Source organism: Schizophyllum commune (assembly GCF_000143185.2).
Source record: "Schizophyllum commune H4-8 unplaced genomic scaffold SCHCOscaffold_1, whole genome shotgun sequence".
Classification (NCBI taxonomy): domain Eukaryota; kingdom Fungi; phylum Basidiomycota; class Agaricomycetes; order Agaricales; family Schizophyllaceae; genus Schizophyllum; species Schizophyllum commune.
In genome coordinates, this window is record NW_026089538.1 from 4,132,583 (window position 1) to 4,158,095 (window position 25,513).

Below are 25,513 nucleotides of genomic sequence, written 5' to 3' on the forward strand. Positions count from 1 at the left end.
GTGAGTTCCGGCGCGGTCGCCCAATCCATCCTCCTGACGCGCGCAGATAGGCATTCCCAGCAGTTTAGCAGGAGATGGATAGTACAGTTAAGAAGATGAGCGGGATATTGTCCAGTGATATGCGCGGTCGCGCTCCCCACCAGCGCCCTCGCTTCGCCCTCCCAGCTCTGATCCTACTCTGTCTTCTCCTTCACTGCTACCAATATCTGCTGGTAACTACGCCTACAGAGGTGCACATCGTACCCCGCCATGCAGATATGAGCATCGCCAAGTGCAAGTCGCTTCACGTCAAGCCCGGTCCCCCACCCTCCTTCCACGATCGTGCCGTATCCGATCGCCATGTACCCGGGACGAAGCCCGTGTGGGTGCGCAACGCGACGCTCTGGACTGGCAACGCAAACGGTACTGAAGTTGTTACTGGCGATCTCCTGCTCGCGGACGGCCTTATCAAGGCAGTCGGCATCATCCCCGACGCGCTGCTACGCGCATATCCCGACGTAGAAAGCATCGACGCGCGAGCTGCATGGGTGACGCCGGGGTGAGTACTCACATGAAGAGACTGGTGCATATTTAACCTCAATATTATAGACTGGTCGACCTGCACTCGCATATGGGCGTCGGCGCGTCCCCCAAGCTTCAAGGCGCGGGAGACACGAACTCACACGCGGCGCCGATGCAACCCTGGCTTCGCTCCATCGATGGCTTGAACACGCACGATGAGAGCTTCAAGCTCGGCATAGCGGGTGGCCTAACCACAGCGCTAATCCTCCCCGGATCCGCCAATGGCATCGGTACTTCAACTTCATGCGCATATATGCACTTTTGCTGACGCCAATGGATAGGCGGACAAGCGTTCGTCATCAAACTGCGCGAGACCGAGGAGCGGTCTCCTTCTGCGATGCTGCTCGAGCCTCCCTTCGGGCTGAATGGGAGTCAAGTGGGTGCGGATGGACCTCCGAGATGGCGACAGATGAAGTACGCTCTTCCCTGCCGTCTGCTATCCTCGACTTATCGCGTGCTAGACATGCCTGTGGTATGAAGTCCTGATTAGCGATGGCTCGCTAAGATACTGACTGTGAGCGCTCTCCAAAGGCGAGAACCCGTGTAAGTCGCCTCCCTTCCCAGTATCTTCGTCAAGACCTGAACGTTGTTGAAGCTCGGGTATACTCGCAAACTCGGATGGACACCTTCTGGCAATTTCGTGAGGCCTACGACAAGGCTCGTCAGATCAAGGAAGCTCAGGACGAGTACTGCGAGGCAGCGCTTGCTGGGCAGTGGAATTTGGTCGAGGGCAAGGCCTTCCCGGAGGAGCTCCAATGGGAGGCTCTGGTAGACGTGCTACGAGGGAAAGTCAAGGTATGTTACGTACGCGACATGGTGACAGCAGTTGACCGTTTCGAAGGTCCAGACGCATTGCTACGAAGCGGTCGACCTTGACGACTTCGTGAGGGTATGGTGTACGCTCAACCATGTCACTTCGCATCGCTGAGCGTTGTCTAGCTCTCGAACGAGTTCAGGTTTCCGATCGCGGCATTCCATCACGCGCATGAATCGTACCTCGTCCCGGACGTCTTGAAGAGAGCCTATGGTGGGCCGCTCAACATGAGAATTCACGACGCATATATGAACCCTTCTTTAGATCACCCACCGGCTTCGGCCATCTTCGCTGCGTTCTCTAGGTGCGCCCCGACCACCTGGGTGCTTGTTCGTCACTCACCAGCACCAGATACAAACGCGAAGCCTACCGCCACTCGGAGTTCGCTGCGCGTATCCTGTACGACGCTGGTCTGAAGGTGGTGCTCAAGAGTGACCACAGCGGTGTGGTTTCGAGATACCTTCTGCACGAGGCACAGCAAGTCAGTTTCTGGTTCTCTTGCTTTGCGAGACACGGTTCGACTGACGATCACCAGGTTCACTACTTTGGCTTACCGGAAAACGTTGCGCTCGCCAGTGTCATTTCCACCCCGGCAGAGGTGATGGGGATGGACCATCGTATTGGGTTCCTGAGGCCGGCTTACGATGCGGGTGAGTTATCGCTGGCTTCGACATCCTCGCCTAAGTACTCAAGGGTGCGTCTGTATAGACGTCGTTATCTGGGACAGCCATCCGCTGCAGCTGGGCGCGACGCCGACGCAGGTGTTTGTGGATGGTGCAGCGCAGCTCGACCATCCCGTGGTCACCGCGAACAAGGACAAGGCTCTGCAGACCTCGCCCGCGGTGCCGGATTGGGCGGATGAGGCAGCGAGCACGATCGGGTACGAAGGCTTACCACCTCTGGCGCCCGAGAATATCAAGGAGCAAGCTGTCGTTTTTACTGGAGTACGCGAGATCATCACCCACAATGGAACGACGGTCACATCTGCGGAGGACTTGGCCGTCATCGCGCGCGACGGGGTCATCACCTGCGTAGGCATTCATTGCGCCGGTGTCACGGACGCTGCCGGTGCACGCATTGTCGAGTTGGAAGGTGGCGCACTGTCTCCCGGCTTCGTGACATTCGGCACACCGTTGGGACTCGCTGAGATCTCGTCGGATACGAGCACGGCAGACGGACCGGTGGGAGAAGTCGGTGCAGTGCTACCGCGCGCGGTAGATGGTTTGCTATTTGGGACGAGAGATGCCTTGTGCGTATCTAATCATCCTTCCCGACCACTTGACTCACGCCCCCTTCTCATCGTAGACTTGCGTACCGACATGGCGTCACGCGCGGTGTCGTAGCCCCTCAGAGCAGCGACAAGCTGGTTTCTGGGCTGAGCGTCGCTTTCTCGCTCGGCGCGTTGAACAAGGTGGAGAAGGGCGCGGTTACGCAGCGAATAGTCGCACTTCATGCGGAAGTAACTTTGAAGGCCAAGGAGAGCGTGAGCACGCAGGTGGCTCGGCTGAGGGCTCTGCTTCTGGACGCGTGGAGGTCCGATACGGGAAAGCAAGCCAGTGAGCTCATTGAGGCTGCACAAAGGGTAGTCAGGGTAAGTCAACTTGTTCGGAGCCAGGTCGTCGCGATGACTGACCGATCGATACAAAGGGCGAAATCCCGCTAGTCGTCAAGGCCCACAGTGCGGACGTAATCGCGACGCTGCTGGATTTGAAGAAGGACGTCGAAGCCGAGACCGGCCGAGCTTTCTCTTTGACGATTGCAGGGGGCACGGAGGCGCACCTGATCGCACCCGAGCTAGCGGCGTCCGGGGTGGGCGTCCTCGTGCTTTCGCCACGGTCGTTCCCGTATGACTGGGAGAGGAAGCGGATGTGAGTCTCCGCAAGTGTGACAGTAACATGCATACTCATTTCCGCCGCCAGCTCACCTGGACCACCGCTGACCAAGGACAGCAACGTCCTCGCGCTCGTCGAGGCGGGCGTCACAGTGGGCATCGGGCCCCATGGCGCGAGCGGGCCGAGCAGCTGGGGCGTGCGCAATACGCGGTTCGATGTTATCTGGGTGAGCGATGCGGCGATGCCCGACGCACATGGAACTGATCATCTTTCATCTTCCTTTGTCCTTTGTAGTTACTGCTCGAGAGTGATGGGAGGCTGTCAAAGGAACACGCGCTGGCGCTCGCGTCGACTAACGTGGAGAAGCTGCTGGGGGCGAAATCGAGTGGCGATCTCGTCGCGACGCGCAGTGGTGGACTGCTCGACTTTGGCAGTAAGGTGGTCGGCGTCGTATCTGCAGAGCGCGGCGTAATCGATCTCTTGTGAGTGGCGAGAAAGGAATTAGGAGTCGGGGCGGCTGTTGATCGTGGCGTCCTTTGCTCCATCTGACGAGCAAGGAGGGTATGCAAGTACTTCCGCCGGTACGCTCTTTTATACTGCGACACATGAAAAACATGCTGACGCGACCCCGCAGGCATATCTTAAGTACATCACACCACCTACCGCATCCGATGAGAGCCCTTGTTGCCTCGCAGCCACGTCTTTATTCCTTCTCTACCTTTCCCCTGGTCGAGCATGGCCATCGTAGGAGCCTGACATCGAATAGACAACTGAGGTACGTGCGTCGTTACCCCGAGTTTATCCTGCATCGTCAGGACGTACATATCCCGACCTCCTTCTCGCACGAGCTTGGAGCCCCAACCGGGGATAAATGTGATGATCGAAAAGCAGCACGAGGCCTTTCTAATGAGGCTTCCGCATTGCGGACAAAGACCTTTGTGTCGCGGTGGGCTACTGCCCTGCCCTTTATAAAGGCTCAGCGGGATGGCGGAGTCCATCGCTTCCTTTCCCTTCCCTTTACCCCAGGCTCGGCCAACGCACAGAAACGCCTTTTATAATGCTCGCGATGCAGCCTGGCCCGTCGGATGACGTTTCGGTTCTCTCAGGTGGGCTTTCGAGTCCTTCTTGATGTGCTATCCTTTGCTGATCACATCACCGTAGCGCAACCTGGGTATCGCACCGTGCTCGTCTTGCTCGCGAAGAAGGAGAACGTCCGGGATGCATTGCAAGCAGCCTATCGCCCTCCCGTAGAACCCCGTCGCTCGCCGAACGGCTTCATGGTCTTCCGATCCTGGTATAACTCGATCATGGGGCCGAGCTGCACTCTGCAACAACGTATTAGTATGGCCGCCACAGACGTATGGCGGCGCATGACCTCCGCAGAGCGGGCTCTGTTCATGGAGGAGAGTGAGCGACGCAAGACTCTGCTGTTTGCAGAGCACCCGGACTTCGAGTGGAATGCGAAGGCCAAGGGCAAGAAGGTGACCAAAAAACAGCGGGCTTCCAAGGGCGCAGCGCGGGCACGTCGTGCTGCTGTCGTCCGTCCCCAGGATCGCTCGCCTTCGACGCCGGCACCTGCACCGGGTCCCTTGTCTGGCGCAGAGGAAGGTCTCTACCGTGGTTCCGTGACCCCTTCGTGCTGCACACCCGCGCTGTCACCCTCGGGCTCGTCCGTCTACGAGTACACGCCTCGCAGAGACAATCATGCATTGCCGTCCGCGCGCTGGACGCGCACCCCAGCTCCCGTGATGCCCGCCGCTATGATGCCGCAGGTTCTGACGATGCAGGAGAAGCCGTTCGGTTATGACGACTTCGCTCAGATGGTCGCAATCGGCGAGGAGCTTGGGCCGCTCGCGTATCGTCCTCACGTACGCATGCGCTCGTCCGTCTATATTCCTTTATTCACTGCGTCGTCAGGTCGAATATGGCCCTTCTGTCAATATGCTGGGCCTCAACGGCGTACAGGACTTCCCTACCGCAACGATCGGTTTCGACACTCAGCTTGATTATACCCCTTCGCCTTCGCCTCTGCCTCTAGGTGACGTTGTCAGCTGGACTCCGCAGCAGGCGGCAATTGGCCTCAGTTTCTTCCCCGAGGCGGATATTGTCGCGGGTCCTTCTACTCCAGTGAGTGTGCGCTTCTTTGAGTACCTTCACGTCAACTTACGATACTTGACAGATCGTCCCCACCGCCTCACAGGACTTCCCGACCGCGCCGGCCAGCTTCGACACCCAGCATCAACTCACCCCTTGTCCTTCGCCTCTGCCTCTAGATGAAGATGTCCACTGGACTCCGGAGCAGGTTGCTATTGGCCTCAGTTTCTTCCCCGATGCGGATACTGTCGCGGGGCCCTCTGCTCAGGTGGGTGTGCGCTTGCTTGAGTACTTCCACGGCAGCGGCTAACGATACTTAATAGACCGCCCACACCGCTCCTCATCCAGCGCCTGAGCCGCAGGCCGAGCGAAGCGGTCCTATCGGCCCTCCATTCGCGCCGACGCCGTCGCTCCTCTTGGACCAACCTGTGTTCCCGACATCCGAGATAGGGTGGAATCTCGAGGGCTTCAGCCCGCAGCCTGCCTCCCTCCCCGCGCAGGAAGCTTCCGAGGCAGTTCAGCCCGGACTTGAGGAGAACTGGTTGAACCTGGAGCGCTGCTCGGACGAACCCGTCGCCGTGGTGGCTGGGCCGTCGAACCGCGATGAAGAGTGGCAGCCGTATCTATCCCTCGCGCAGCGCGCCATCGAAGGGCAGGAGCGAACTCGCCGGGCGTACCACCCCTACCGCTACCCCTACCATCAGCAGCTGTGGTGGCATCGCGGGTACTACTGATCAGGAGATCGGGCATGTACGGACGTGTACGACTGACCTTCACGACCATTGTACGACTCATATACGACCTCGGACTCGGAGCGCTGGCGCTGCCCATATGGACTTTTCCTCACGACTCACGACTCGGATACCTACCCATAGATGGTCTTGGACTTCATTGTATCGACGACTGTATTTTTCTACCATTGTTTCTGTAGCCTTACGACTCGGTGCTCCTGATATATCCTTTGATTGCTATTCTATGCGTCTCGAGTGCTGCGAGCTTCACGACACTAGACTCAATGCTCATGCGGTCCCAGAACTTCCTCGTCTTGCCGTCTTGCTTGAGTTCGAGTAAGTCTTACTAGGCTCGGGTCACGCAGAAGAAGAGCCCAACAATACCAACAAACGGATTGCCTTAAATACCCGGAAATAACTTAAAGCCAGTATCATAGAGTCCCCAAGGCTTCAAGCGCGTATACCCATAATCGTTTAGCAGAATGTGATGGCGAGGTTGACCTGGAGGTGGCATGAGCGTCATGTATACGGGAGAAGTAGACCGCGGAAGGACTCACATCGTTGGCCGTGCACTGGACCTGCGCACCGTAATCGTCGGTGACGTGGAACGCCTCCGGGCAGTTCGCGGACGTGCACTGCTTGCCGGCGCCGTCGCAGCCGTTGTAGTAGCTGTATCCGCATCAGCACGACGCTCGGGCGAAGATGCGAGGATGAATGTCACTCACCCGAAGCCGATGGTCTGCGAGAACGAGTGGGGCGGGATGAGCGAGATGTCCGCGCTGCTGACGCCGCCGTTGATGAGCGTGAGCTCCATGAGGGAGCAGTTCTCGCCCGACTGGCCGCAGTTGCCGTTCTGGAGGTAGCTGGTGGGGGCGTCAGTCTAAAAGACCATTTACTAACACGCCGATGAGAACTCACGCAATGACGGCCGTCGCGGGGCCGTTGAAGGTGTACGAGCCACCGTTCGAGTTCAGCTGCTTGAAGTTCTGGAAGATGACGGGCTGGCGAGGGCCGTCAGCGCTATTGTTCCCATTATGGGATCCCCGCGTCACCCACCTCGCCATAACCGCAGCGGTTGTCGAACGAGACCGTGTGCGTCTCCGCCGCCGCGAAGGCAGCCGTCGCGAGCAGAGCGAGCGTCTTGGCGAACATCATCTTGACTAGTGGAAGATTAGGCGGGGAGCGAAGTTGAAGCGCGAAGGAAAGTATGAAAGTGGCGAAGGGAAGGTGAGGGAGTGGAGAATGAAGAAACGGCCGTCGCTGGGTTGGGGGTTTTATACCACTGAACGGGACGGTGTCTGGGGCCGGGTGTCTGTATTCCGCACGCTGGGAGGGTGCGGGACGGGCCCGTGCCGCAGACGGGGTGGGCAGCGCGGCGCAGCGGGCGCGCGAGTTGACGCGGCCGCTTACGGGCCCAAACGCAGCTCGCGTCGCACTATATTTCTGTTCAGTTCAATGCAGGATAAATCTATCAGTTGGCAGCGAGGTCAGCGTGGGTACGCTAAGATGCTGGGCTACTTGCGAAGAAAGACATTCAGAGCAGCACCAGGTACTAGTCATCGTAGGGGCATGGGATCTACGCGTAGTGTAATTTTGGAAAGCTTCAAGCTTCAAGTCTCGGGAAGTGGCGACACTGGAAGAGTTGCTCGACAGCGTAAATTGAACGTTCCTGAAGGCTGTGTCCCGAGGCGAGGGGGTAGGATGAGAACAAGTGAAGATCTGCGTAAAAAGCTCCACTACGGTGTGCCAAACGCTTTCCTCGACGTGCGGGCGCCGCATCGTCTCGAAACCATCCGAGAGTCCGGAGGCCACGGATGGGCAGTCATGTTGAAAGAACCAACAAGAGACGTCCTAGCTGCCCATGCAGAATACACCTTGAGTATCTAGCGAGCTCTTACGACACCCAAGTAGCGACTAAGAGCGACAAGTGGACTTGAGGATGATGGTAGAAGGCAAGTGACGAGGCAACACAATCGCTGGCTTTACAGGTACGACCAAGGTCAACCCTTAGTACACGATCTTAGCTTGACTGCAATGACATGCAAGGAGCTTCGATCACTCGAACTAGATAGATCTGGGACTAGAGGTGTTGGTGTCATCCGAAGCCGTCGGAGGTCCAAGTAGAAAAAGGGCCTGACCGGGAATTGAACCCGGGACCTCCTCGATAAGCAAGCTGCCCTAACAAGGAATCATACTACTAGACCATCAGGCCGTTGGAAGGCAGCCGTTAAAGGGCTGCCACTGCAGTGTGCGCGCAAGCCCCCAATCAGCTGTTCATTCATCCCGCTTACGCAGCTCAGAGTAGTCTATACACTCACGTATTAGCGCAGAGAACGTCTCGAAGATGTTCTGTGCATGCGCCACCCGCCGCGGCCTATCCTGACTGTAACAGTCTGCATGCACATACAGTATGTAACACAACAATGTCGCTGCCATTACCTAACAGTATCCCGGAGACGACTCCATCTCTGACTATCCAACTTCACTATCCGGACAATGTCGCTGTGGTGTAAGTGAGAAACGCAAAAAAGAAAAAAAGGAGGGCCCAGCCGGGAATTGAACCCGGGACCCCGTGCATACGACTCATTCCATGAGCTGGCAGACAAGCCCGAAGCACGTATCATACTACTAGACCACTGGGCCGGTAGCAGCACATCTTCCCTTGCATCCATGGCAAGCAACAGCTGGCCGTTTATGCCGATGCTCGCTTAACCACATTCACGCTTCTTCCGGAACTTCCACCGCTCGCGGACCATGCAGGGCAACTCTGACGCGTCGATGCGCGGACTATTCATGCGCGCAACAAGGCAATCATTTACCTCCGAATGCAGACAAAGACCAAGGCAGTGCTATCTACCACATGGTCAACTCATCATTCAGGTAGGACGCTCTCAGAATTGCCTTATATGTACCCTCACCGTCCGTAAGGTATGTGCATACCCACCTTTGATCGTCGGGGTTATGTTGTCTATGGACATTCTGACAACCGACAAAGAGGCCCCGGGACCTGGCCTCGTTTATGACCGGCACGGCTAACATATAAAGAGAAAGCTCGGTCCCCAGGGCGCTTACTGAAAGCCCACCCCACCGGTTGCATCCCCCATTCGTGCGAGGGCCCCCATCTCGAACACGCGCACCCCCCGGCTTCGCAATTACCACCACCAGCCACTCGCCGCGCCTGCCACCCAAACCAGCCATGTCCTTCCATTCCACCTCCCGGCGCTCCCTCGCCTCCGTCGCGTCGCTCAAGTCGATGTATGGCGACTCGCTCGCGTCCATCCAGGCCGTCGAGGACATGCTCATCCCGCGCACTGGCGCGCTCAGCCGCACGAGCTCGTGTGCCACCATCCGCGGCTGTGCCACCGGAGCCGCCGCGCCACCCTCCGAGGCCGGCGATGACTCCGTCTCCTCCTGCGCGTCGGACTCCGAGGACGGGGCCGACGAGTCACTGCCCCTCGTCGCGACGCACAACACCAAGATGCAGATCCTCGCCGCGGCGCGCTGGGTGGACGAGTGGGACCTCGACATGCTGTACGGCGACTTCCACATCATCGGCGTGTGCGAGGACTCGGAGCAGTACTACCTCGACGCGCTCGCCGAGAGCGACAGCGACGACGGGATGGGGGGCCACCATGACACGGGGGACGACGAGATGATGGGCGATGACGAGGCCACCGACTCAGAGCTGCCCACCCATCACGCCACCGGGCTTGCCGCCGAGCCCTCGTTCACCTTCTCCGACGCGCCCACCGAGCCCGACCCGGACGCGCTCAACTATCCGCACGTCATGCGCTTCGAGGACGACTACGACGTGGACATGACCGCGGACGACCTCATACGCCAGGCCGTGATCACCCCGCCAGACTCGGTGACGGTGTCCGCCGCTTCCTCGCCCGAGCCCGCCCCCTCGCCCACGCGCAACTTCCCCCGCCTCGCCCTGCGCCCCGAGCTCTCCCTCCGGCGCACGTACATGACTAAGCGCCTCCGCGTGTCCAACCAAACCTCGCCGCTCAGGGCGCACCCCGAGGACGACGCGTTCGTCACGTCCCCCGCACTCGCGGACCTCCCTCCGATGGACATGGAAGAGTACTACGAGCTCGCGTCCTCCCCTACCATGACCTCGCTCACGTGCCCCGAATGTGGCATCCAGCTGCCCTCGCTGGAGAAGTGGGTGGCGCACGCGAAGTGCTACCGCCGGCGCGATTAGATCAGCTTCAGAATTACTACACTCTATGCTCTTCTTGGTTTTATGTGGTCTCGAATGTATATACGCGGATGGTTAGACTCAAGATTCAGTACTCAGTGTTCGCGGGCGAACTGCCCTGGCGCGGGCGTCTCATTGATCATCGGCCAATAGGTCCTCCACTCCTTGTCCGGGTTTTTCATCATTGCTTTCGTATCTGTCGACTCTATCTCTCGCTTGAATTCATGCTGTTCTATCCCTCGCGTACGATCTCATCTCAAGTAATATGATGCTATAAGCCAAAGTATACGATATTGTACAGGTAGTTGAATGCAAGGCGTACGGAGGTCGTAAAACAAACAACAGAGTCGAATCATACAAATCGAGAAAGAGGTCGTCGCAAGAGGGTGCAAGAGATGTGTAGGGTGCGTGAATGCAAGAGTAGGGGCGGATGCGTATGGGTAGACGGGGCGATGGAAAGGCAGATAAAGAGATGGAACGAGGTCCTTCCAAGATTCAAGCAAACAAATAGACAAGCAAAAATGGTATCACTGCTCCAATTGCACCGCCTACTTGTCGTTGCCACCCTTCCACTCCTCATCGGGCGGACCCCTCGACACGTCCACGACGCCCTTCTCGCTCATCACGGCGCCCACGTCGCTCGCCTCCACGCCCGCGCTGGTGAGCTCGCTCACGAGCAGCCCGCTCAGTCCGAGCGGATCCCGCGGCACCCAAATCCACGGCTGCGGCTCGCTGAGCGCCGGGTGGTCGAACGCGTGCGCGTCATCGTAGTCCGCGTCGCCGCGCTGGCCCTCCTCAATGCGGTCCTCGCGGTACGCCTTGACGTCGCCCAGGTCCGTGCGGTAGCCATAGGCCTTGTCGTCCGCACGGTAGCCATTGCGCGCGCCCGCGTCGGCCGGGTCGAGGTTCGGCTGGTCGCTGATGACTGAAGAACTGTCGGTCGACACGTTGGATTTGCCGATGATTCGCGTACCACTGGAGCCCTCGTCGCTGCGGCGGGGTTTCTCGGTCGACAACTTCGGCGAGGTGGAGGCCGCCTTGGGAGAGGAGCTCTTGAGCTTGTGCTTCAGGTCGCCGATCTTGCCCAGACGGCGGCGGACACCATTCTGCATGTCTACAGCAACGTCAACCCCAATCCAAGTGTTTGCAGGAAAACTCTCACGATCGCGGCTGAACAAGTCCATCTCGCCCCTGTAAAGCTCGTTCTCGTTCTCATGTTTGTAGCGCTCTGCCGCGTCGATGGTCGCAATGTCCATCGGCAAATAATTGGTGATCGCTGCAGGCGCGCGTCAGCGATGCGTTCTTACACGGCAAAGTCTTCAAACTCACGCTCATACGCCGACCGGATCATGGAGTGCGTGCCAATGGTGAAGAGCAAGAGGATGATCATGAGAACACCCTCGATGATCGACGACACCTTCGACGTCTTAACCTTCAGGAAGAACAGAATCGCCAGGACGAGCTGCTCGATGTAAAGGCCGACGACTGCACCACCTAGTCAGCGAACAACTCAAATCTCGATTTGCAGAGAAACACATACACAAGTTGCTGATCGCCATAGGGAAATACATCCCGCCCGACTCCGCTTCCTCCGGCTGGTCGTACACCTGCATGAACAGGAACTTGTACGCGACGAAGAAGAGCGCAAAGCTGACAAAGGCGACCGCGTTGATGAGCGGCGACAGGATGCTGTAGGCGAAGCCGATGGTCGCGATGAGCGAAAGGCGGGGAAGGAGCGTGCCAAAGTCGACCGAGGGCATCTTGTAGGTGATGTCGTAGGTCTGACGGGGAGTGCTACCGAGCAGCCTCTTCTTGATGAAGTACATGACGATGGGGACGAGCTGCGCGAGCGCGCCACCGGCACCGGTCAAGCCCTGGACGACTGTAGAGATTGTTAGCATCTGGGTGATCGGTCGTACAGAAATACAACATACGGATGTAGGTCAAGAAGAACGTGCTGGCGCCCGGAAGCTTCGTCGCAAGGACGGACACGGTGTTCGTCGGGTCGTCGATGATCTACGTCAATGGTCAGCTGAGCCCATCTAAGTGGGCGACAATTGCCACTTACATCCTTAATCGCGTTGACGATACCCGCAGATAGAGTCACGATGAGGAAACCGTGACTGTAGGTATCTGTCAGATTGACTGGTCGGGATATGAAGAGCATCATACTCACATCACCAAGAACGCAAAGTAGCGCTTGTACACATTCGTCGAGATGAGCGAGTAACGGGGGAGGCAGGAGTACCAAGCTAGGACTGCGGGGGGAATGAGCGATAGCAGATGTGAAGAAAAGGCAAAGACGCACAGCGCAGAATAACCGGCAGGAGCGCGAAGAGGACGGCGAGCAGGACGGGCGGCAGAAAACCCTCAATGATACCGAGAGGAACAGAGGGAACTGCAAGATCGTCAGTTACAGGCGCACGAGGCTCAAGCATCGGACTTACTCTTGCACAACCACGCCAGCCACGAGATGTTCTCGCAAAGGCCGGAGACATTGCTGACGGTACCCACGAACGCGACCGGGATCGCCCAAAACACAATGAGCGCAATCGTCGCAGCCCACGAGATCGTCTTGCGAAGCTAAGGGATGCAAATTAGCACGCATATAGCCCCTTTATCTCATCACCCTTACCTTCATCTCCACCGGGCCATCGTCCAAGTTCGCCCAGACGATATCCTTCGGGTGTGCCTCCATCCACTTCTCCGTCATGCGAAGCGGCTCGTGGTGGCTGACCGTCTGCGCGAGGATGTGCGCGCCCATCTGTAGGTTGCAACGCACAAAGACGCTGCCCTTGAACTCCTTGGTGTGGCTGTCAGAGCGCAGGACGTCGATCTCCTTGTTCAGGCGGTCGATTTCAAACTAGAAGGTAATGTCAGGGAAGTGTCAGTGGGAAGGGGAGGTAGAGGGGTACCTTCCAGTACTCAGTCGAGTCGACCTTCTTGCCAATGAGGCCCAGGAAGCCAGTGCGGTGGTGGGGACGCTTGTTCGCAGGCACGAGCTCGTTGAGGAGGTCCACAGACGGCGGAGGAAGATCAAGACCCTCAGGCGTCGCGCTCTCAGGATCGGCCTTCTTACTCTTCTTCACAAGCTTGTCGTGTTGTGCCTGCTTCTTGCGGTGGTTCTTGACCGCGAGCCGCAGCAACTTGCTCTCCGCACCCTCCAGCTTCTTACACGCCTTCTGACGCTCCTCGAAGAGCTTGTTCAAATCGCGTGTGTCGCGGTAGAGCCAGACGCGGTCGATTCCGCCGGGGATGAACGATGCAAAGGTGTGCATGGCCTTCTCCGACGCGAGCTCCTCGGGAACGTTGGTGATGAGGACCGTCCGCGACTGCGGCAGGCGCTGGTGGTAGTCGGAGAGGAGGAACTGGTGACGCGCACGGACGAAGTGGTTCATTTCGCGGCGCAGCATGTAAAGAGTGAAGAATGTGAGGATATACACGACGATGACGTGCGCCGCGAAGCGCTTCGCGTAGGCGTCGTTGTCACCGATGCTGAAGAGCGCGCGTCAGTGGGGGGAAAGGGGGAAAGAGCGGGGAACTCACTTTTCCCAAGTAATCGACTTTAGACCAGTATACGTTCCCACTCCGATGTGGTTGACGGGGACGAGGACGGCAATGGTGAGGATCATGTTGACGAAGAAGACAATGACGAGGAGGCGAAGGAAGCGAATGAACATGTACGAGTCGAGGCCATTTTTCTGTATGATGTCTGCGGTGGGGGCTCGTAAAAGCGCTGGCAACCATCCAAACACGCCCTTCGGCAGCTGCTGCGAGCGACGCCTGCGAGGGGGGTCAGTATATGCACGCGTATAGGGTGAGGGGACGCACTCTGGCGGGGGGAGGAACGTGCGAGGGTAGTAGATGCGCTCGAGTCTCTGTTTGAGAATGACGAAGGCGAGGACCTCCACACCGAGCAGGGCCGCATTGGCGACGAGCGCGGTGAGGAAGGACGAGTCGGTGCTCTCTGCCGCCTTGTCTGCGGACGCCGACATGATTGAGGTGGTGGTTCAGGACAAGAAGGAAGCGATGAGGTCGAATTAGCGTGTCGGGTATTTAGGCAGGCCGTCAGCGCTCCACGATCCAGCTGTCGCGAAAAACGGGAGGAGTATGAGGTCCGCCAGGGGCGCGCGCGGGTGTTGATGTCATGAATGCTAGCGATCGCAATCTCAGACTGCCTCCATCTTCGCACACTCGCCGCCGCAGTCTCCGTGCGGTCTCAGCCGCTCCTAGTCTCCCATTGAGAGCAAGGGCGACGCGCCTGGGCAAGGGGAAATGGTCGCGCGCGTCGTTCATGACGGTGGGCAGAGACAGTGATCATCCTGACATTGATCTCCGAATGCTCGCACGGTGATCCAATCATGACTTCCTCGTTCTGAACAGCGTGCGCTCATCCCAGCCACCGGCGCCAGAAGATCGCCTGTGCTTCCAGCCGCGGCCCCCAGGAGCTCTCTTCACCGCCCCATGTCGTACGAGCAGGCGGTAATTAGTCTGTGTATGGAGTTCTTAACCATATATGGCAGGTCTTGTGCATAGATGTTTCGGACGCAGAACCTTCCCAAAGAAATCCACTGGCCCTCAGTGGGATTTGCATGCGCATGCAGTGCCAAGGGCAGTGAAAGTTCGGCAGATTCCTTGACCTCCAGCCTCACACGATCGCGAGACTCAGGTCTATGACGACCTACCGCGCCTCGACCGTCTATCCACGTATGGATGGTACCTTTCCGCAGTGGGAAAGAAACGCTGAAGAGTCGTCTCTGACAAGGCTTAAAAGATTCTGTAGAGATACGAGGAGGAGGAACAGAATGCGAGCGCCGTCCGAAGGACTCGGAGGTTCAGGTGTACGCCAAGTGCCGTCCTCCCATGGCCTGATGGTCTAGTAGTATGATTCCTTGTTAGGGCAGCTTGCTTATCGAGGAGGTCCCGGGTCCAATTCCCGGTCAGGCCCTTCTTTTTCTCCTTGCTCTTTTTCCAACTTTTTACTCGTCCAGTGAATGGCTGTGTGCGAGCTTGCGACCAAGTTGGGTATGTGTCTCATGCTACGACTTCAGATACACACGCAGGATTATAGACGCAGCTGCCATTGCAGCGTAGGCAGTCATTATTATAAGGGTGACGAACTAATGGTGTACTGTATGCGCGTACGTAGTAAGCTACATGCAATAGGTGTTGGTACAGTAGCAATACTCTACTCGTAGGCAAGAGATATTAGTGGTGACAGTAGTAGATGATGGATACAGAGAAGCTAATGCTAGAAATACAACGGGGATGAGTGCGATGCAGTCTATGTTCGTGATGATGATGCGTGTTGTGCTTGCGTGCGTGATGATGTGATGCAAGATGTGAGGTTCGATGTTGGTCGAGCCGAGCCGCGGAAGTAGCGGAGAACGCGTCGAGGAAAGCGCGAAGAGGCGAAGGAGCAACCGCGCGCAGCGCAGAAACTCAAGCAAGAGGAAGTAACGACCAGAGGATGAGAGCCAGCTCAAATCATGATCGCAAGCTCAGCCTGCCAGTGCTCGTCGGCGATGTTGCAGACCGAGAGCACCGCGAGCTTGTGGATGCCAATGTGGGTGACGTCCCAAGCCAGGCCCTTCGTGCTCATGCCGCGCGTGGAGAGGCTCTGATGAAGGGACGGCGTCAGACGCAAGGTTGACCAGGGGGGAGAGCTGGACGTACCCTGAAGAACTCAAAGTACGCGAGCGCGACCTGGTGCCCGATCTGCGCGCGGGTGAGCGGCGCGCCGTTGACCACCGCCGGGATCCGCTTCTTGTACTCGAACTGGGTGCTCATGCCCGGCCACTGCGGAGCATGATCAGCGGCCGGCGCGCCATGAGCAGCACGAACAAGCTCACCAAGATGTGCAGATGGATGTACCTCGCCTTGGGGGCTGGCATGTCCATCGCACCCTTCATGAGCATCCTCAGGCCGTCCGCGCCGCGCTCCATGAGGATCTGGAGCGGTATGCCCTGCGTCCCGTTGACGTGCGGGAAGTGTATCGAGTTCTGGGGCTGCGGCGCGCCGAAGACATTGGGCGGAAGCGGCTGGGGGATGAGGACCCGGTTCTTGTCGATGCGGACGATGCCTCCTGGGCGGTGACCGGCCTGGTAGGCCTCGCGGTGGGAGCCGGCCAAGGTGTTGTACTGCTCGAACGTGACGGTGTTCCACGCGTCGATGAGAGAGGCGGTGTTGGGGGAGGGCATGATTACGGGGAGTATAGGTAGGGTGGATCAGGTGGATTAGGCGGGTATGCGAGTAGGGGAAGCGGAAGCGGGGGCGGGGAACGAGGAGAGCGGGCAGTACAGGCAGGCGCAGAGGCGCTGAGAGGCGGGGGAACTGAGGAGTGGCACTCATACCGAGCAGCGTTAAATATCGACGCGTCTTCCAGACGAGCACAAAGGTTTGCTCAAAGGGCAGGGGCGACAAACGTCGCCCGCGGACGGCTAGGGCCTTTCCTGAAGGCGCATAAGGCGCGCGCAGGCCCATCGTGTCCCAACCGTAAGACCGTTCTGCAACATGAGGTGCGGGGGAGATCAATTAAAGGTGACGAGCCCATTGTGATCGTCACAGTTGGGCACGCGGCAGACGAACACAAAGAAGTATCACGACTCATGGCACGGGAAATGAGTTTGGAAAAAATGTGATTCGATCGAGAGAGCTCGGGCGGGTCGGGATGCCGCCGAGGGCGCTAGTCGAGTGGAGAGGCCGCCGCCTGAAAGTGACCAGCGACTTGAATGTTGAAGCAGCCGGGCGTCGTCACCTCATGGGTGATATCGAGAAAAACTGTCGCTGTAGAGATCGGAGGTATCCTGTAGCGTAGTAGCCAGTGCAATCGTGGCGAGACGAGCAAGTGGTTTGGGAGAAAGAAAAAGCGTAGGAGACAAGTTGAACTTCACCTTCGAGGGCGGCTGACAGAGTAGATGGAAACGGCCGAGAAATTCCCACGGCAGGAGAGGGAAAAAGGCGAAATAATCCTTTGTACTCCTTTGTCACATCCTCGACGCCGACCGTCACGAATCCGTCACCAGTCTCCCCCACAGTCACGCCCACCCTGGCCGACGATCAGCAGTCAGCCACCGCGCGCGTCGTCGCCGGCGCGCCCCCGTGGATGACCGCACACCCGGGAGCGACGATGATGCCGCCCACTACAGTCTCTGTTTTCCACCCTACCCCGACCCCCAGCCTCGGCAAGCGCGAGCGCGACGACGAGGACGAGACGGACACGCAGCGGCGCAAGCGCGAGAAGGCCGCGGAGCGACAGCTCCGGAAGCGCCAGCGCGACCGCGAGGGGCGGGACGACGAAGGGCAGCCTGGCGTGAACGCGCACACGCAGGAGCTGGATGAGGAGGAGCAGGCGCGCAGGGAACGCGTGCGCGCCGCGGCGAGGGAGCGTCAGCGGAGGCATCGGATGGCCGTGAAGCAGCGAAAGCTGCAGGAGATGGGGCTGGAAATGGACCCGGCCGCGGAGCAGCAGTACGAGACGTACCCACCGCCACCGCCTCACCAGCCGCGGCAGGTCGTACCACCCAACTCGGTACTCGGGGGACAGACGTTCGCGACGACGCTGTTGCTCTCGTTCTCTTGCGTGCCTTTGCTGAAGCAACACCTTCTGCGCACGTTGCACATGACGAATGAAGAGCTCGCGTCGCTTGAGCCCATCATCGCGCAGGCGTTCGACCACTGGGATCGCCAGGTGTGTATCGGACTTTGTACATGGTCTACTCTCCTCATCTCATCGCAATCAGAGACGAATGGCTTTCCAAGCAATACACGGTGTCCCCATGCCTCCTCCATCCGCATTCGCTCCTCCCCTTGGCACCATCACCGCACCCGAAATCCTCCCACCGCCTCCACATCCACCATACGGTTCCGACCCCAACAATCCGTCAGGCTCTGGCGAAGGGAGTCCTGATAACCGGGAAGCGCTCCGCGAGCAGCTTCAGCGCGTCTTCCAAGGCAGCACTCCTTACTCGATTCCCGCTCCCCCGCCGCCTCCACCACCTCAGGAGAACGTTCCACCCCCGCAACCCTCTAATATCGATCCGAACCTAGCTGAGGGCAAACCAGCCGAGGCTTCTTGAACTTGTATATGCTGTCGTCTATACCGCTCTGGTTGTATGAGCCTGATCCTTGATAAAATAGCTTGTGAACGTCGATCGTTTACCCAACATGTCATCTCGATAAGTGGGTTGTTCCTGCTGTAAGACGGCCCTTCACTGCTTTTCATGTCAGTCGCGAGCTATCGGCTGCGTCCTTCGTGCGCCATGTGGGTATGCTGTGAACAAAGGAATGTACACCAAGGCGCAAGGGTTGGCGGCCGATGTAACTGGGAACTGCTCCTCAGTGTTCATCTAGGGCCAACCCACAGTATGTCCTTGACCTATCATTCATCACTACTACCCAGATAGCGGTGTTGCAGGTACTCGTTTCCAAGATCCCACTCGCTACGTTGCGCCACAAATTGGCATCTAAGTGCGGCTATTCATCCCAAAAAGGAAGGCTTTATGGTCGAGCTTGCGGCTGCGACGTTAAACGAGGCACGGGTTCGGACAGCACCGATATACGTCTTGGGTTATCTCGAAGTTCGCGAGGTGCGTCGGACAGAACATCATAGCGAAGCCCGTGATCATGTGAGGTGCTGGGAACGCTAGCAGAGGTAGCGAATTGTAAGTGAAGCAGCAGATGAATACAATTGGAAGCAAAATGGTCTAATTCTCCATGTCTCTTCATGTCAGGGTACGATCGGCACAAAAAAGGAGATGCGGGCTGAAAAGCCTTTGCCGTGATTTGAGCGCAAACGGACATCGCTGCATCACTCGCCTGAGGTCGCAGACGAGAATTGCACGGGCCGATGTTTACGAGCCAGTAGAGATAGCGTAAGCATGTCGTGCGGGAGCGCCGTAGTGACGGGTTAAGCATGGATGGTGCGCCCTAGCAGAGCCACATGTGGCGTCTCCGCACGAAAGAATTAGGTGGCCTTGACACCACATCGATATCGTAGTACCGTCGGGCGCGCGAGCCTCAAATAGGACGAGGGATTTCAGGCTACAGAGCACGCTTTGGCTCGAAGTTGACGGCGCTGCATTGGAGACCAGACATGGACGGCGAGGAGCGCGAGCCATGGGAAGCGCAAGGCCTACGTTTCGGCGAGAGGTACAGCAACCCAGGGGGAGTTCGACGGAGAGCAATCATGTCAGGATACAACAGGTGCGCCCAACGCGACGTGGTAATTGAAGTACGCCCAATCGTTACTGGTGAATGTATCCGTGGGGAATCGGCCGTAGGATCTCTCCCAAGGCGGTGGCTGTCGCACGAGGTCTCGCCTGGCAGCACGCGCTGCGCGCGGGCCATTGCGGACGGGAGAGGGCGGCGAAAGGTCAGGCGATGGCGAGGCGTATGGTTTCTTCTGAAGTCGCTTGGAACGACGCAGTTTGTACAGTATGTGTGGCGGGTCTTCCTTCGGCTTGGAGTTGGGTTCGACTTTGCACGCCCAGCGCGCAACTCCCTTCCGGAAGTCGTCCTCGGGGATCTCGGTATCACGAAGGACGCTGTACGGCTTTGGTACGACGAGGCCCTCGGGAGCATAAGGGATGTAGCCCGTCGCCTCCGAAGGTGTGAGCGCTTCGTCGTAGGACTCGACCTTTGGCGTATCGATGGACCATTGAGGCGGCTTGGTCAGCTTAGACTGCCAGTGGTCAGCCACTTTGCGCACGCATGAACGCCATTGCGCTGTCACGGAAGTGCTGTTCTGCCGCAGGGTCTTGTTGATCATGGCGCAGACCGAGAACGGATGCACGCAGCATTCCACGACCGGAAAGTCGGCACACCCCGCTAGTAAAGGAAAGTTCAGTATGGGATGAAACCCGCCGCACATGTCCTCCCTAGTCTGGGATGGAAGGTCGAATTCCTTCAGCAAAGCTGCACCAGCATCGGTCCGAGGGATGACTACGTAGCGATATAGACCTCCAGGTGATCCCAGCTATTCCATAGTAAGCATCCCTTCAGCGATGATAGATAAATAACGCACAGCAGTCAATGGTCGACGTGGTGTCTCGTGGTCTTGCCCTGCAGCCACCCTTGCGTGGCGTATATACTCCATCAGGTCCTTATATAGTTTGAATGTCGGTGCCAAGATGAAGTCCTCCTTCCTGAACATTTTTGTGATGTCCTCGCGAACTTGTTACATCAGCAGAGTATACCCACCGGCTAGGGATCAGCTCACAGTAGATTATGTTCTCCCGCGATGCGATGTAATGGGAGAGGCCCCCGCGAGGTAAGCCAAAGAGCCATTCCTTGCAGGCAACCTGGCCACATGATTTATCTTTTGCTTTGTCATGGGGGACGAAGGGGATAGACGTACACTGTCTTCGTCTCCTTCCGCGGCCCTCTGCGGCAAGAGAGTACAAGACCACAATTTGCGCGTAGCTCCTGATATGGGACATTGATATGGGCTGCGATGTCTTTTGAGATATAGCATTCTGAAGTGGGCGAGGGCCAGTGATCAAGTCGTATGCGATTATGTGATGGATGGACCATGAGCGTGAGTGGCAAAAGTGGCCAACGCCCTCTGTCGGTTCTTGCCGAACGGCACGCGATCGTCACGTGGTGCCAATCCTAACTTCACCGCGACTTGACTCCGTCGCGCCCTCCATGAGTAGTAGAATGGAAAATGTGGCTAGGGGTGAGCAATGAGAGCTTTACCTAGCACGGTAAGGATCAGAAGCAATCAATCCCGGCGGGATGTATACATCCCCGCGGACGCGCCCAAAAAGCAAGAAGTATTATAGTTGATTCTTTCGCTGGCCAATAGATATGTACCACAACCTGTATCCTACGTCAGGACCACCTCGGCGAGAGACTGGACCATCACGGATCCTGCTCGCGAGACGCGCGTACGTGCGTCCGAGTCAGTCAAGCGGGGTGAGAGCGCGCGGACAAGACGTCGTCAGGACCCGGGAATCGAGGCGAAGGGTCTCCGAAGAGCACACTAGCGCGTAAGAGGCATGATATCGTAGGGGTCTTGCTGCAAGACGGCGCCGGACGGTGTGCAACAGCCAGTACGCGAGGCGCATATGCAGCTAGTACACGGGAGGCGACACGCGTATTATTCAAGATCACTGCGCGTGTCAGTGCAGATGCTGGTCGCCTAGGTGCGCAGGGGAGGGCCGCCCGCTATCGCAGAAGACCAGTGAACGCGTAGGCGAGGTCCGCGAAGGCGTGATGCGCATTCGCGCGCGAAGGACAGCAGGACGCTCGCAAACATCCTGGATGGTCCTATCGACCAGATGGCGCTCAATGAAGAGCATGTTGGAGATGGCAAGCCTGGCTCTAGAGCATCCTATGTGTACTCTGGTGAGGCCAGGCGAAGGTTGAATCGGAAGTACGCCCAGTCGTTGCTGCAGAACCGCTCCGTAGGGTACCGCCCGTTGCTCGACGCCCACCACGGCGGGTTCTTGACGGGGTCGCGCTTGCACGTCTGGAGCGCACGCCGACCCTTGCGCGTCGGCGAAGGAAGCGGACCACCGCAATCTTCACTCGCCGACTGGGAACCCGACGAGCAGAGGGTGTGTGCGGCTCGCAATGCGAACCGAGCGGCGTTCGCGATAGGGAGGGCAAGGTGGGTCTTCCTCGGGCGTGGGTGCGTCAGGAGGGACCTCGAAAGCCCACTTGGTGCACTTGTCGGGATAGCTGTCCTCCGGTAACTTGCAGTCGAGGAGGCTCCTGATAACGTCGCGTCCTCGAGGCTGTATAGGGATGCAATGTTCAAGTTGCTCTGGCAGAGCCGGAATGTATCCAGTAGCTTCGCTAGGGCTGAGAACTTCGTCGTGTTGATTGTACTCAGGCGAGTCAAGAAACCACTGCGGCGGTTTCACGAACTCGCTGCTCCAGATTCGGGTTATTTTCCACGCCAGCCCATACCACTGCCCAGTGAGAAGGGTGCAGCATGTGTGAAGCCGCCAATAGGCAAGCACGGCGATGGAGAACGGGTGCGCATGACACTCCACCACGGGGAAATTTTCGGTCCCCTCCTTGTACGGTGTGTTGGTGAGGGGATGTATGCCGTGATTGAGGTCCTCCGCAGTCTGTGGCGCCAAGCTGAATTCGGCCTGAAGCTTGCGTGCGGCGTCCGTACGTGGAATGAAGACATATCGATACATCCCTTTGGAGGATGCTAGCTGCGAATCATGAGCTAATGCTTGAACGACGAGTTGACTTGACCAACCGCTGTCAACGGCCGACGAGGCGACCTATCGCCCGTCTTGCGATCCTGGATACCGGCACGTTTCACGAAGTGAACAATGTCAATGTAGGTCTTGAATGTTGGAGCCAGCATAAACTCTCCGCGGCAAAATAGACGGCTGATGTCTTTGCGGACTGTAAAGCAGCTCAGTCTAAGATGAAGGATTCAAGAAGGATAACAAAAGCGTACGGAGAACGTGGTTATCCCTCGAGGCCATATAGGATTTTAAACCCCCTCTCGGTAGCCCATATATCCACTCGATGGCCAGAATCTACGCGCGGGCAATCAGTAACGCTGGTGCGCACGATTAGCACGGACTTACATCGGGGGCCTCCTTGCGCTCTAGAACCATGTCCTGTATCAATGTGCAGCACATGAGATTGGTCTTAGCTCCGGATATTGCGCAGACATGGTCGCCTCTGTAGTCGCCGTGAACGGGAGTCATGAGTTTGGGGATGATGATGGTGGAAAACCAAAGAGCACGCGTTTGTCCGCACCGGTCCGCCGACCGGCCCGACCCGATGAAGGCCGACGACCATCACTTACTATAAGTGGATATCTCCTTTAGGTAAGACGATAGCGCCCAGTAAGTGGATGCACTCAGCAACGGCTCAATGAATCCTCAGCTCACCCAATACTCGCAATAGCTGTCGCGCTGGTGGAACAGTATATAGGCATGAATTACCGAGCGATCCTTTTCGATGACCTGAGAGCGATGACGAGCGATGACCTGAAGAGTGCAGAGTGGATATGTATGAAGCTGATATATGGCCCGCGATTACAACCAGGAAGCAAGGCAAGTATGCTATGAATTAGAGTGAACCTGGTCAGAAACAAACTATAACAAGCATGTCCACGGTCCTGTACAAGGGTCTTCGAACAACTCTTTTCGCTATGAATACCATAAGCCTGCCTAAATCACGGCCGGAGCGCGGTACGCCTCGAGGGAAATGAGATGCATGGCAAGCAGTGCGTCGGATGCTTGTCACGTCGTGAGAAGTGCACTACGGTACAGCAAGGTACCATCCTTGGGCCGATGACAAGCCCAGCGACCCAGCTGTGGCGTTAACACCGATGCATATTGGCGAGTGCCTCATATCGGACCCTCGTGATGTCCTCGGGCGCCCGGCTTGCCGTCCGCGAGACGAGGGGCGCATTGCTAACGCTTCGGTATGCTGGCAGGTACGAATACGACGCCAGACTTCTCCTGCGCGCAGCGCGCGAGCTATACACGACGAGTGCCGACCAAGTCACGACGGCCGGATGGATGTGCGGTCAAAGCATCGATGGCCGACAGTGAGGACCACGATCGTGCTCTAAGCGGCCCCAAGGTTGACCGACGCAGGAGTTTGGCGCGCAGCCTGCGATTGGGGTGAAGTTGGCGTGTGCGTATGCGAAGACGCCGATGCGAGGTGCGCGAGCGGCGCGGCATTGTGAGATGCACGATAGTCGTATGGACAAGGTCGCCAGAGTGTTATATGTCCGTCAAGTCCGAAGGCACGCGAATGTCAAGCGTGCTAGGTGTACTCGGCCGAGGCGAGGTAGACTTTACAGCGAAAGTACGCCCAGTCGTTGCTGGAGAACGTTGGCGTGGGGAAGCGCCCGCTCCGCGCCGCCCACCATGGCGGGTTCTTGACGGGGTCGCGCCTGCACGTCTGCAGCGCACGCTGCCCTCGGCGAGTCGGTGACGGCAGCGGACCGTAGCACTCATCGGACGTCGAGTCATCGGATGTCGAGGAGACCGATGGCTGAGGGTATGGGCGCCCGCGCTTCGCGATGCGTACGGAGCGGCGCTCGCGGTAGGGAGCGAGGGGCTGATCTTCCTCGGGCGGCGGTGCGTCCGGGGGCACGTCAAGCGCCCACTTAGCACACTTCTTGCAGTAATGTTCGTCCACGTAGCTGTCGTCTTTCAGAAGTGCGATGGGGTCGAGAGCGTGGGTAGGCGTCTCCATGATGTAACCCGTGGCTTCGGAAGGCGGGAGCTCCTCGTCATCCTGCCCATACTTGGGCTCGTCGACGAACCAGCCAGGGATATGAATATTCGGGCGCTCCCAAAGCCCGACGATGGCCTTACACAGCCTGTGCCACTGGGCGGTGAGGGGTGTCGAGCGTTTGGAGAATATTTGAGATGCGCGCGTACACATGGAGAAAGGGTGTGCCAGACATTCAATCACAGGATATCGGTGGCTTCCCTTGGGAGACGGCCTGTTGTTGAGGGGGTATACACCTCCGTTCGTGTCTTCTGGAGTTTGTGGTTGCATTTCGAACTCTGTCTGCAGAGCGCGTGCTGCCTTCGTGAGCGGTATGAACACGTAGCGATACATCCCATTGGGAGGTGCGAGCTGCTTTCGTCAGATCTCTTGGTCACACACAAAAGCGTGGCGCTTACCACTGACAGTGGGCGTCTGGGAGATCTATCGCTCACTTTTCGGTTCTTGAGGTCTGAACGTTCTACGAATCGCATAGTGTCCAGATATGTTTTGTATGTGGGGGCGAGAACAAATTCTCCGCGCCGGAACATGTCATTAATATCTCGTCGAACTGCAAATATAAGCATGCGTCAAACATATAGTACCACACCGCTTACAGAAGGCATAGTTATCTTCCGAACGAAGGTAGTAGAAGAATCCACCTCGTCTTAACCCAAAGATCCACTCTATGCACGCAACCTATAGTCTTCTCTCAACTACTGGAGCATGCACACACGTTGCTGTGACTTACTTGAATCTCGTTTTGTTCAGCATCCTTGTAAGGGATAAGCGGAGAGCGATATATGTTGGCAGTTGCGCCCGAGATGGGGCAAACGGGATCTCCATAAAGAGGCATAACGAGAAGGATGGCAATGGTGGGACGGAAGTGGCAGGGGTCCAAGGATTCCGATCTCGGCCCGTTGATCCGCAATCACTCCACGGCGACAAACATCGGCCATCAAATGACCATCCATTGTTCTCTTTGTCACCCTCGTCTCCGAAAGCACTGTGTTGCCGGCTCGTGGACGCCCGCACATGGAGAAGGCCTCGGTGGCCGTTTCAGTAATGC

The 25,513-nt window shown here is 57.7% G+C and overlaps 10 protein-coding genes and 3 non-coding genes across 13 annotated transcripts; 5 read left to right on the forward strand and 8 right to left on the reverse strand.

The window, feature by feature from the left end:
- Positions 1-257: 257 nt before the first annotated feature.
- SCHCODRAFT_02483778 (uncharacterized protein) lies at positions 258-3,693 on the forward strand (the record flags this gene model as incomplete). Its single annotated transcript, XM_003035540.2, has 14 exons — positions 258-538; positions 589-791; positions 843-992; positions 1,157-1,356; positions 1,403-1,450; positions 1,501-1,588; positions 1,640-1,679; positions 1,727-1,856; positions 1,911-2,025; positions 2,084-2,624; positions 2,681-2,966; positions 3,023-3,243; positions 3,295-3,433; positions 3,502-3,693. 14 exons carry the CDS (start codon positions 258-260, stop codon positions 3,691-3,693), a joined length of 2,634 nt encoding a protein of 877 aa, XP_003035586.1.
- Positions 3,694-4,264: 571 nt separating this feature from the next.
- Positions 4,265-6,035, forward strand: SCHCODRAFT_0242149 (uncharacterized protein; the record flags this gene model as incomplete). Its single annotated transcript, XM_050342520.1, has 5 exons — positions 4,265-4,313; positions 4,372-5,075; positions 5,125-5,334; positions 5,387-5,569; positions 5,625-6,035. The coding sequence occupies 5 exons, from the start codon at positions 4,265-4,267 to the stop codon at positions 6,033-6,035; spliced, it is 1,557 nt and encodes a 518-aa protein (XP_050203196.1).
- A 367-nt stretch (positions 6,036-6,402) lies between these two features.
- On the reverse strand, positions 6,403-7,581 carry SCHCODRAFT_02608711 (uncharacterized protein). The gene is made up of 6 exons (XM_003034732.2): positions 7,555-7,581; positions 7,089-7,500; positions 6,951-7,033; positions 6,758-6,895; positions 6,590-6,701; positions 6,403-6,533 (listed from the first exon to the last, which is right to left on the reverse strand). Exons 2-6 carry the CDS (start codon positions 7,185-7,187, stop codon positions 6,507-6,509), a joined length of 459 nt encoding a protein of 152 aa, XP_003034778.1. The 5' UTR covers positions 7,188-7,500; positions 7,555-7,581; the 3' UTR covers positions 6,403-6,506.
- A 580-nt stretch (positions 7,582-8,161) lies between these two features.
- On the reverse strand, positions 8,162-8,244 carry SCHCODRAFT_t11. The gene has a single exon. It is a non-coding gene; the product is annotated as a tRNA-Pro (tRNA).
- Positions 8,245-8,573: 329 nt separating this feature from the next.
- Positions 8,574-8,675, reverse strand: SCHCODRAFT_t10. Its single transcript has one exon. It is a non-coding gene; the product is annotated as a tRNA-Pro (tRNA).
- A 219-nt stretch (positions 8,676-8,894) lies between these two features.
- Positions 8,895-10,564, forward strand: SCHCODRAFT_02608713 (uncharacterized protein). Its single transcript, XM_003035538.3, has one exon. The coding sequence runs from the start codon at positions 9,229-9,231 to the stop codon at positions 10,237-10,239; it is 1,011 nt and encodes a 336-aa protein (XP_003035584.1). The 5' UTR covers positions 8,895-9,228; the 3' UTR covers positions 10,240-10,564.
- A 975-nt stretch (positions 10,565-11,539) lies between these two features.
- SCHCODRAFT_01084057 (DUF221-domain-containing protein) lies at positions 11,540-14,231 on the reverse strand (the record flags this gene model as incomplete). The annotated part of the gene is made up of 11 exons (XM_003034731.2): positions 11,540-11,721; positions 11,777-12,118; positions 12,171-12,252; positions 12,305-12,359; positions 12,413-12,494; positions 12,545-12,634; positions 12,684-12,819; positions 12,872-13,099; positions 13,152-13,731; positions 13,783-14,019; positions 14,068-14,231. The coding sequence occupies 11 exons, from the start codon at positions 14,229-14,231 to the stop codon at positions 11,540-11,542; spliced, it is 2,178 nt and encodes a 725-aa protein (XP_003034777.2).
- Positions 14,232-15,101: 870 nt separating this feature from the next.
- On the forward strand, positions 15,102-15,184 carry SCHCODRAFT_t5. Its single transcript has one exon. It is a non-coding gene; the product is annotated as a tRNA-Pro (tRNA).
- Positions 15,185-15,718: 534 nt separating this feature from the next.
- Positions 15,719-16,181, reverse strand: SCHCODRAFT_02483199 (uncharacterized protein; the record flags this gene model as incomplete). The annotated part of the gene is made up of 3 exons (XM_003034730.2): positions 15,719-15,856; positions 15,913-16,035; positions 16,089-16,181. The coding sequence occupies 3 exons, from the start codon at positions 16,179-16,181 to the stop codon at positions 15,719-15,721; spliced, it is 354 nt and encodes a 117-aa protein (XP_003034776.1).
- A 786-nt stretch (positions 16,182-16,967) lies between these two features.
- SCHCODRAFT_02683573 (uncharacterized protein) lies at positions 16,968-18,458 on the forward strand (the record flags this gene model as incomplete). Its single annotated transcript, XM_003035537.2, has 3 exons — positions 16,968-17,037; positions 17,262-17,926; positions 17,979-18,458. The coding sequence occupies 3 exons, from the start codon at positions 16,968-16,970 to the stop codon at positions 18,312-18,314; spliced, it is 1,071 nt and encodes a 356-aa protein (XP_003035583.1). The 3' UTR covers positions 18,315-18,458.
- Positions 18,459-19,426: 968 nt separating this feature from the next.
- SCHCODRAFT_02559651 (uncharacterized protein) lies at positions 19,427-20,389 on the reverse strand (the record flags this gene model as incomplete). Its single annotated transcript, XM_003034729.2, has 2 exons — positions 19,427-20,212; positions 20,261-20,389. The coding sequence occupies 2 exons, from the start codon at positions 20,387-20,389 to the stop codon at positions 19,427-19,429; spliced, it is 915 nt and encodes a 304-aa protein (XP_003034775.1).
- A 970-nt stretch (positions 20,390-21,359) lies between these two features.
- On the reverse strand, positions 21,360-22,919 carry SCHCODRAFT_02483487 (uncharacterized protein; the record flags this gene model as incomplete). Its single annotated transcript, XM_003034728.2, has 6 exons — positions 21,360-21,561; positions 21,618-21,775; positions 21,822-22,409; positions 22,457-22,608; positions 22,664-22,745; positions 22,797-22,919. The coding sequence occupies 6 exons, from the start codon at positions 22,917-22,919 to the stop codon at positions 21,360-21,362; spliced, it is 1,305 nt and encodes a 434-aa protein (XP_003034774.1).
- Positions 22,920-23,892: 973 nt separating this feature from the next.
- SCHCODRAFT_02043357 (uncharacterized protein) lies at positions 23,893-25,315 on the reverse strand. The gene is made up of 4 exons (XM_050341596.1): positions 25,196-25,315; positions 25,062-25,143; positions 24,864-25,015; positions 23,893-24,816 (listed from the first exon to the last, which is right to left on the reverse strand). The coding sequence occupies exons 1-4, from the start codon at positions 25,298-25,300 to the stop codon at positions 23,992-23,994; spliced, it is 1,164 nt and encodes a 387-aa protein (XP_050203197.1). The 5' UTR covers positions 25,301-25,315; the 3' UTR covers positions 23,893-23,991.
- Between the last annotated feature and the right edge of the window lie 198 nt (positions 25,316-25,513).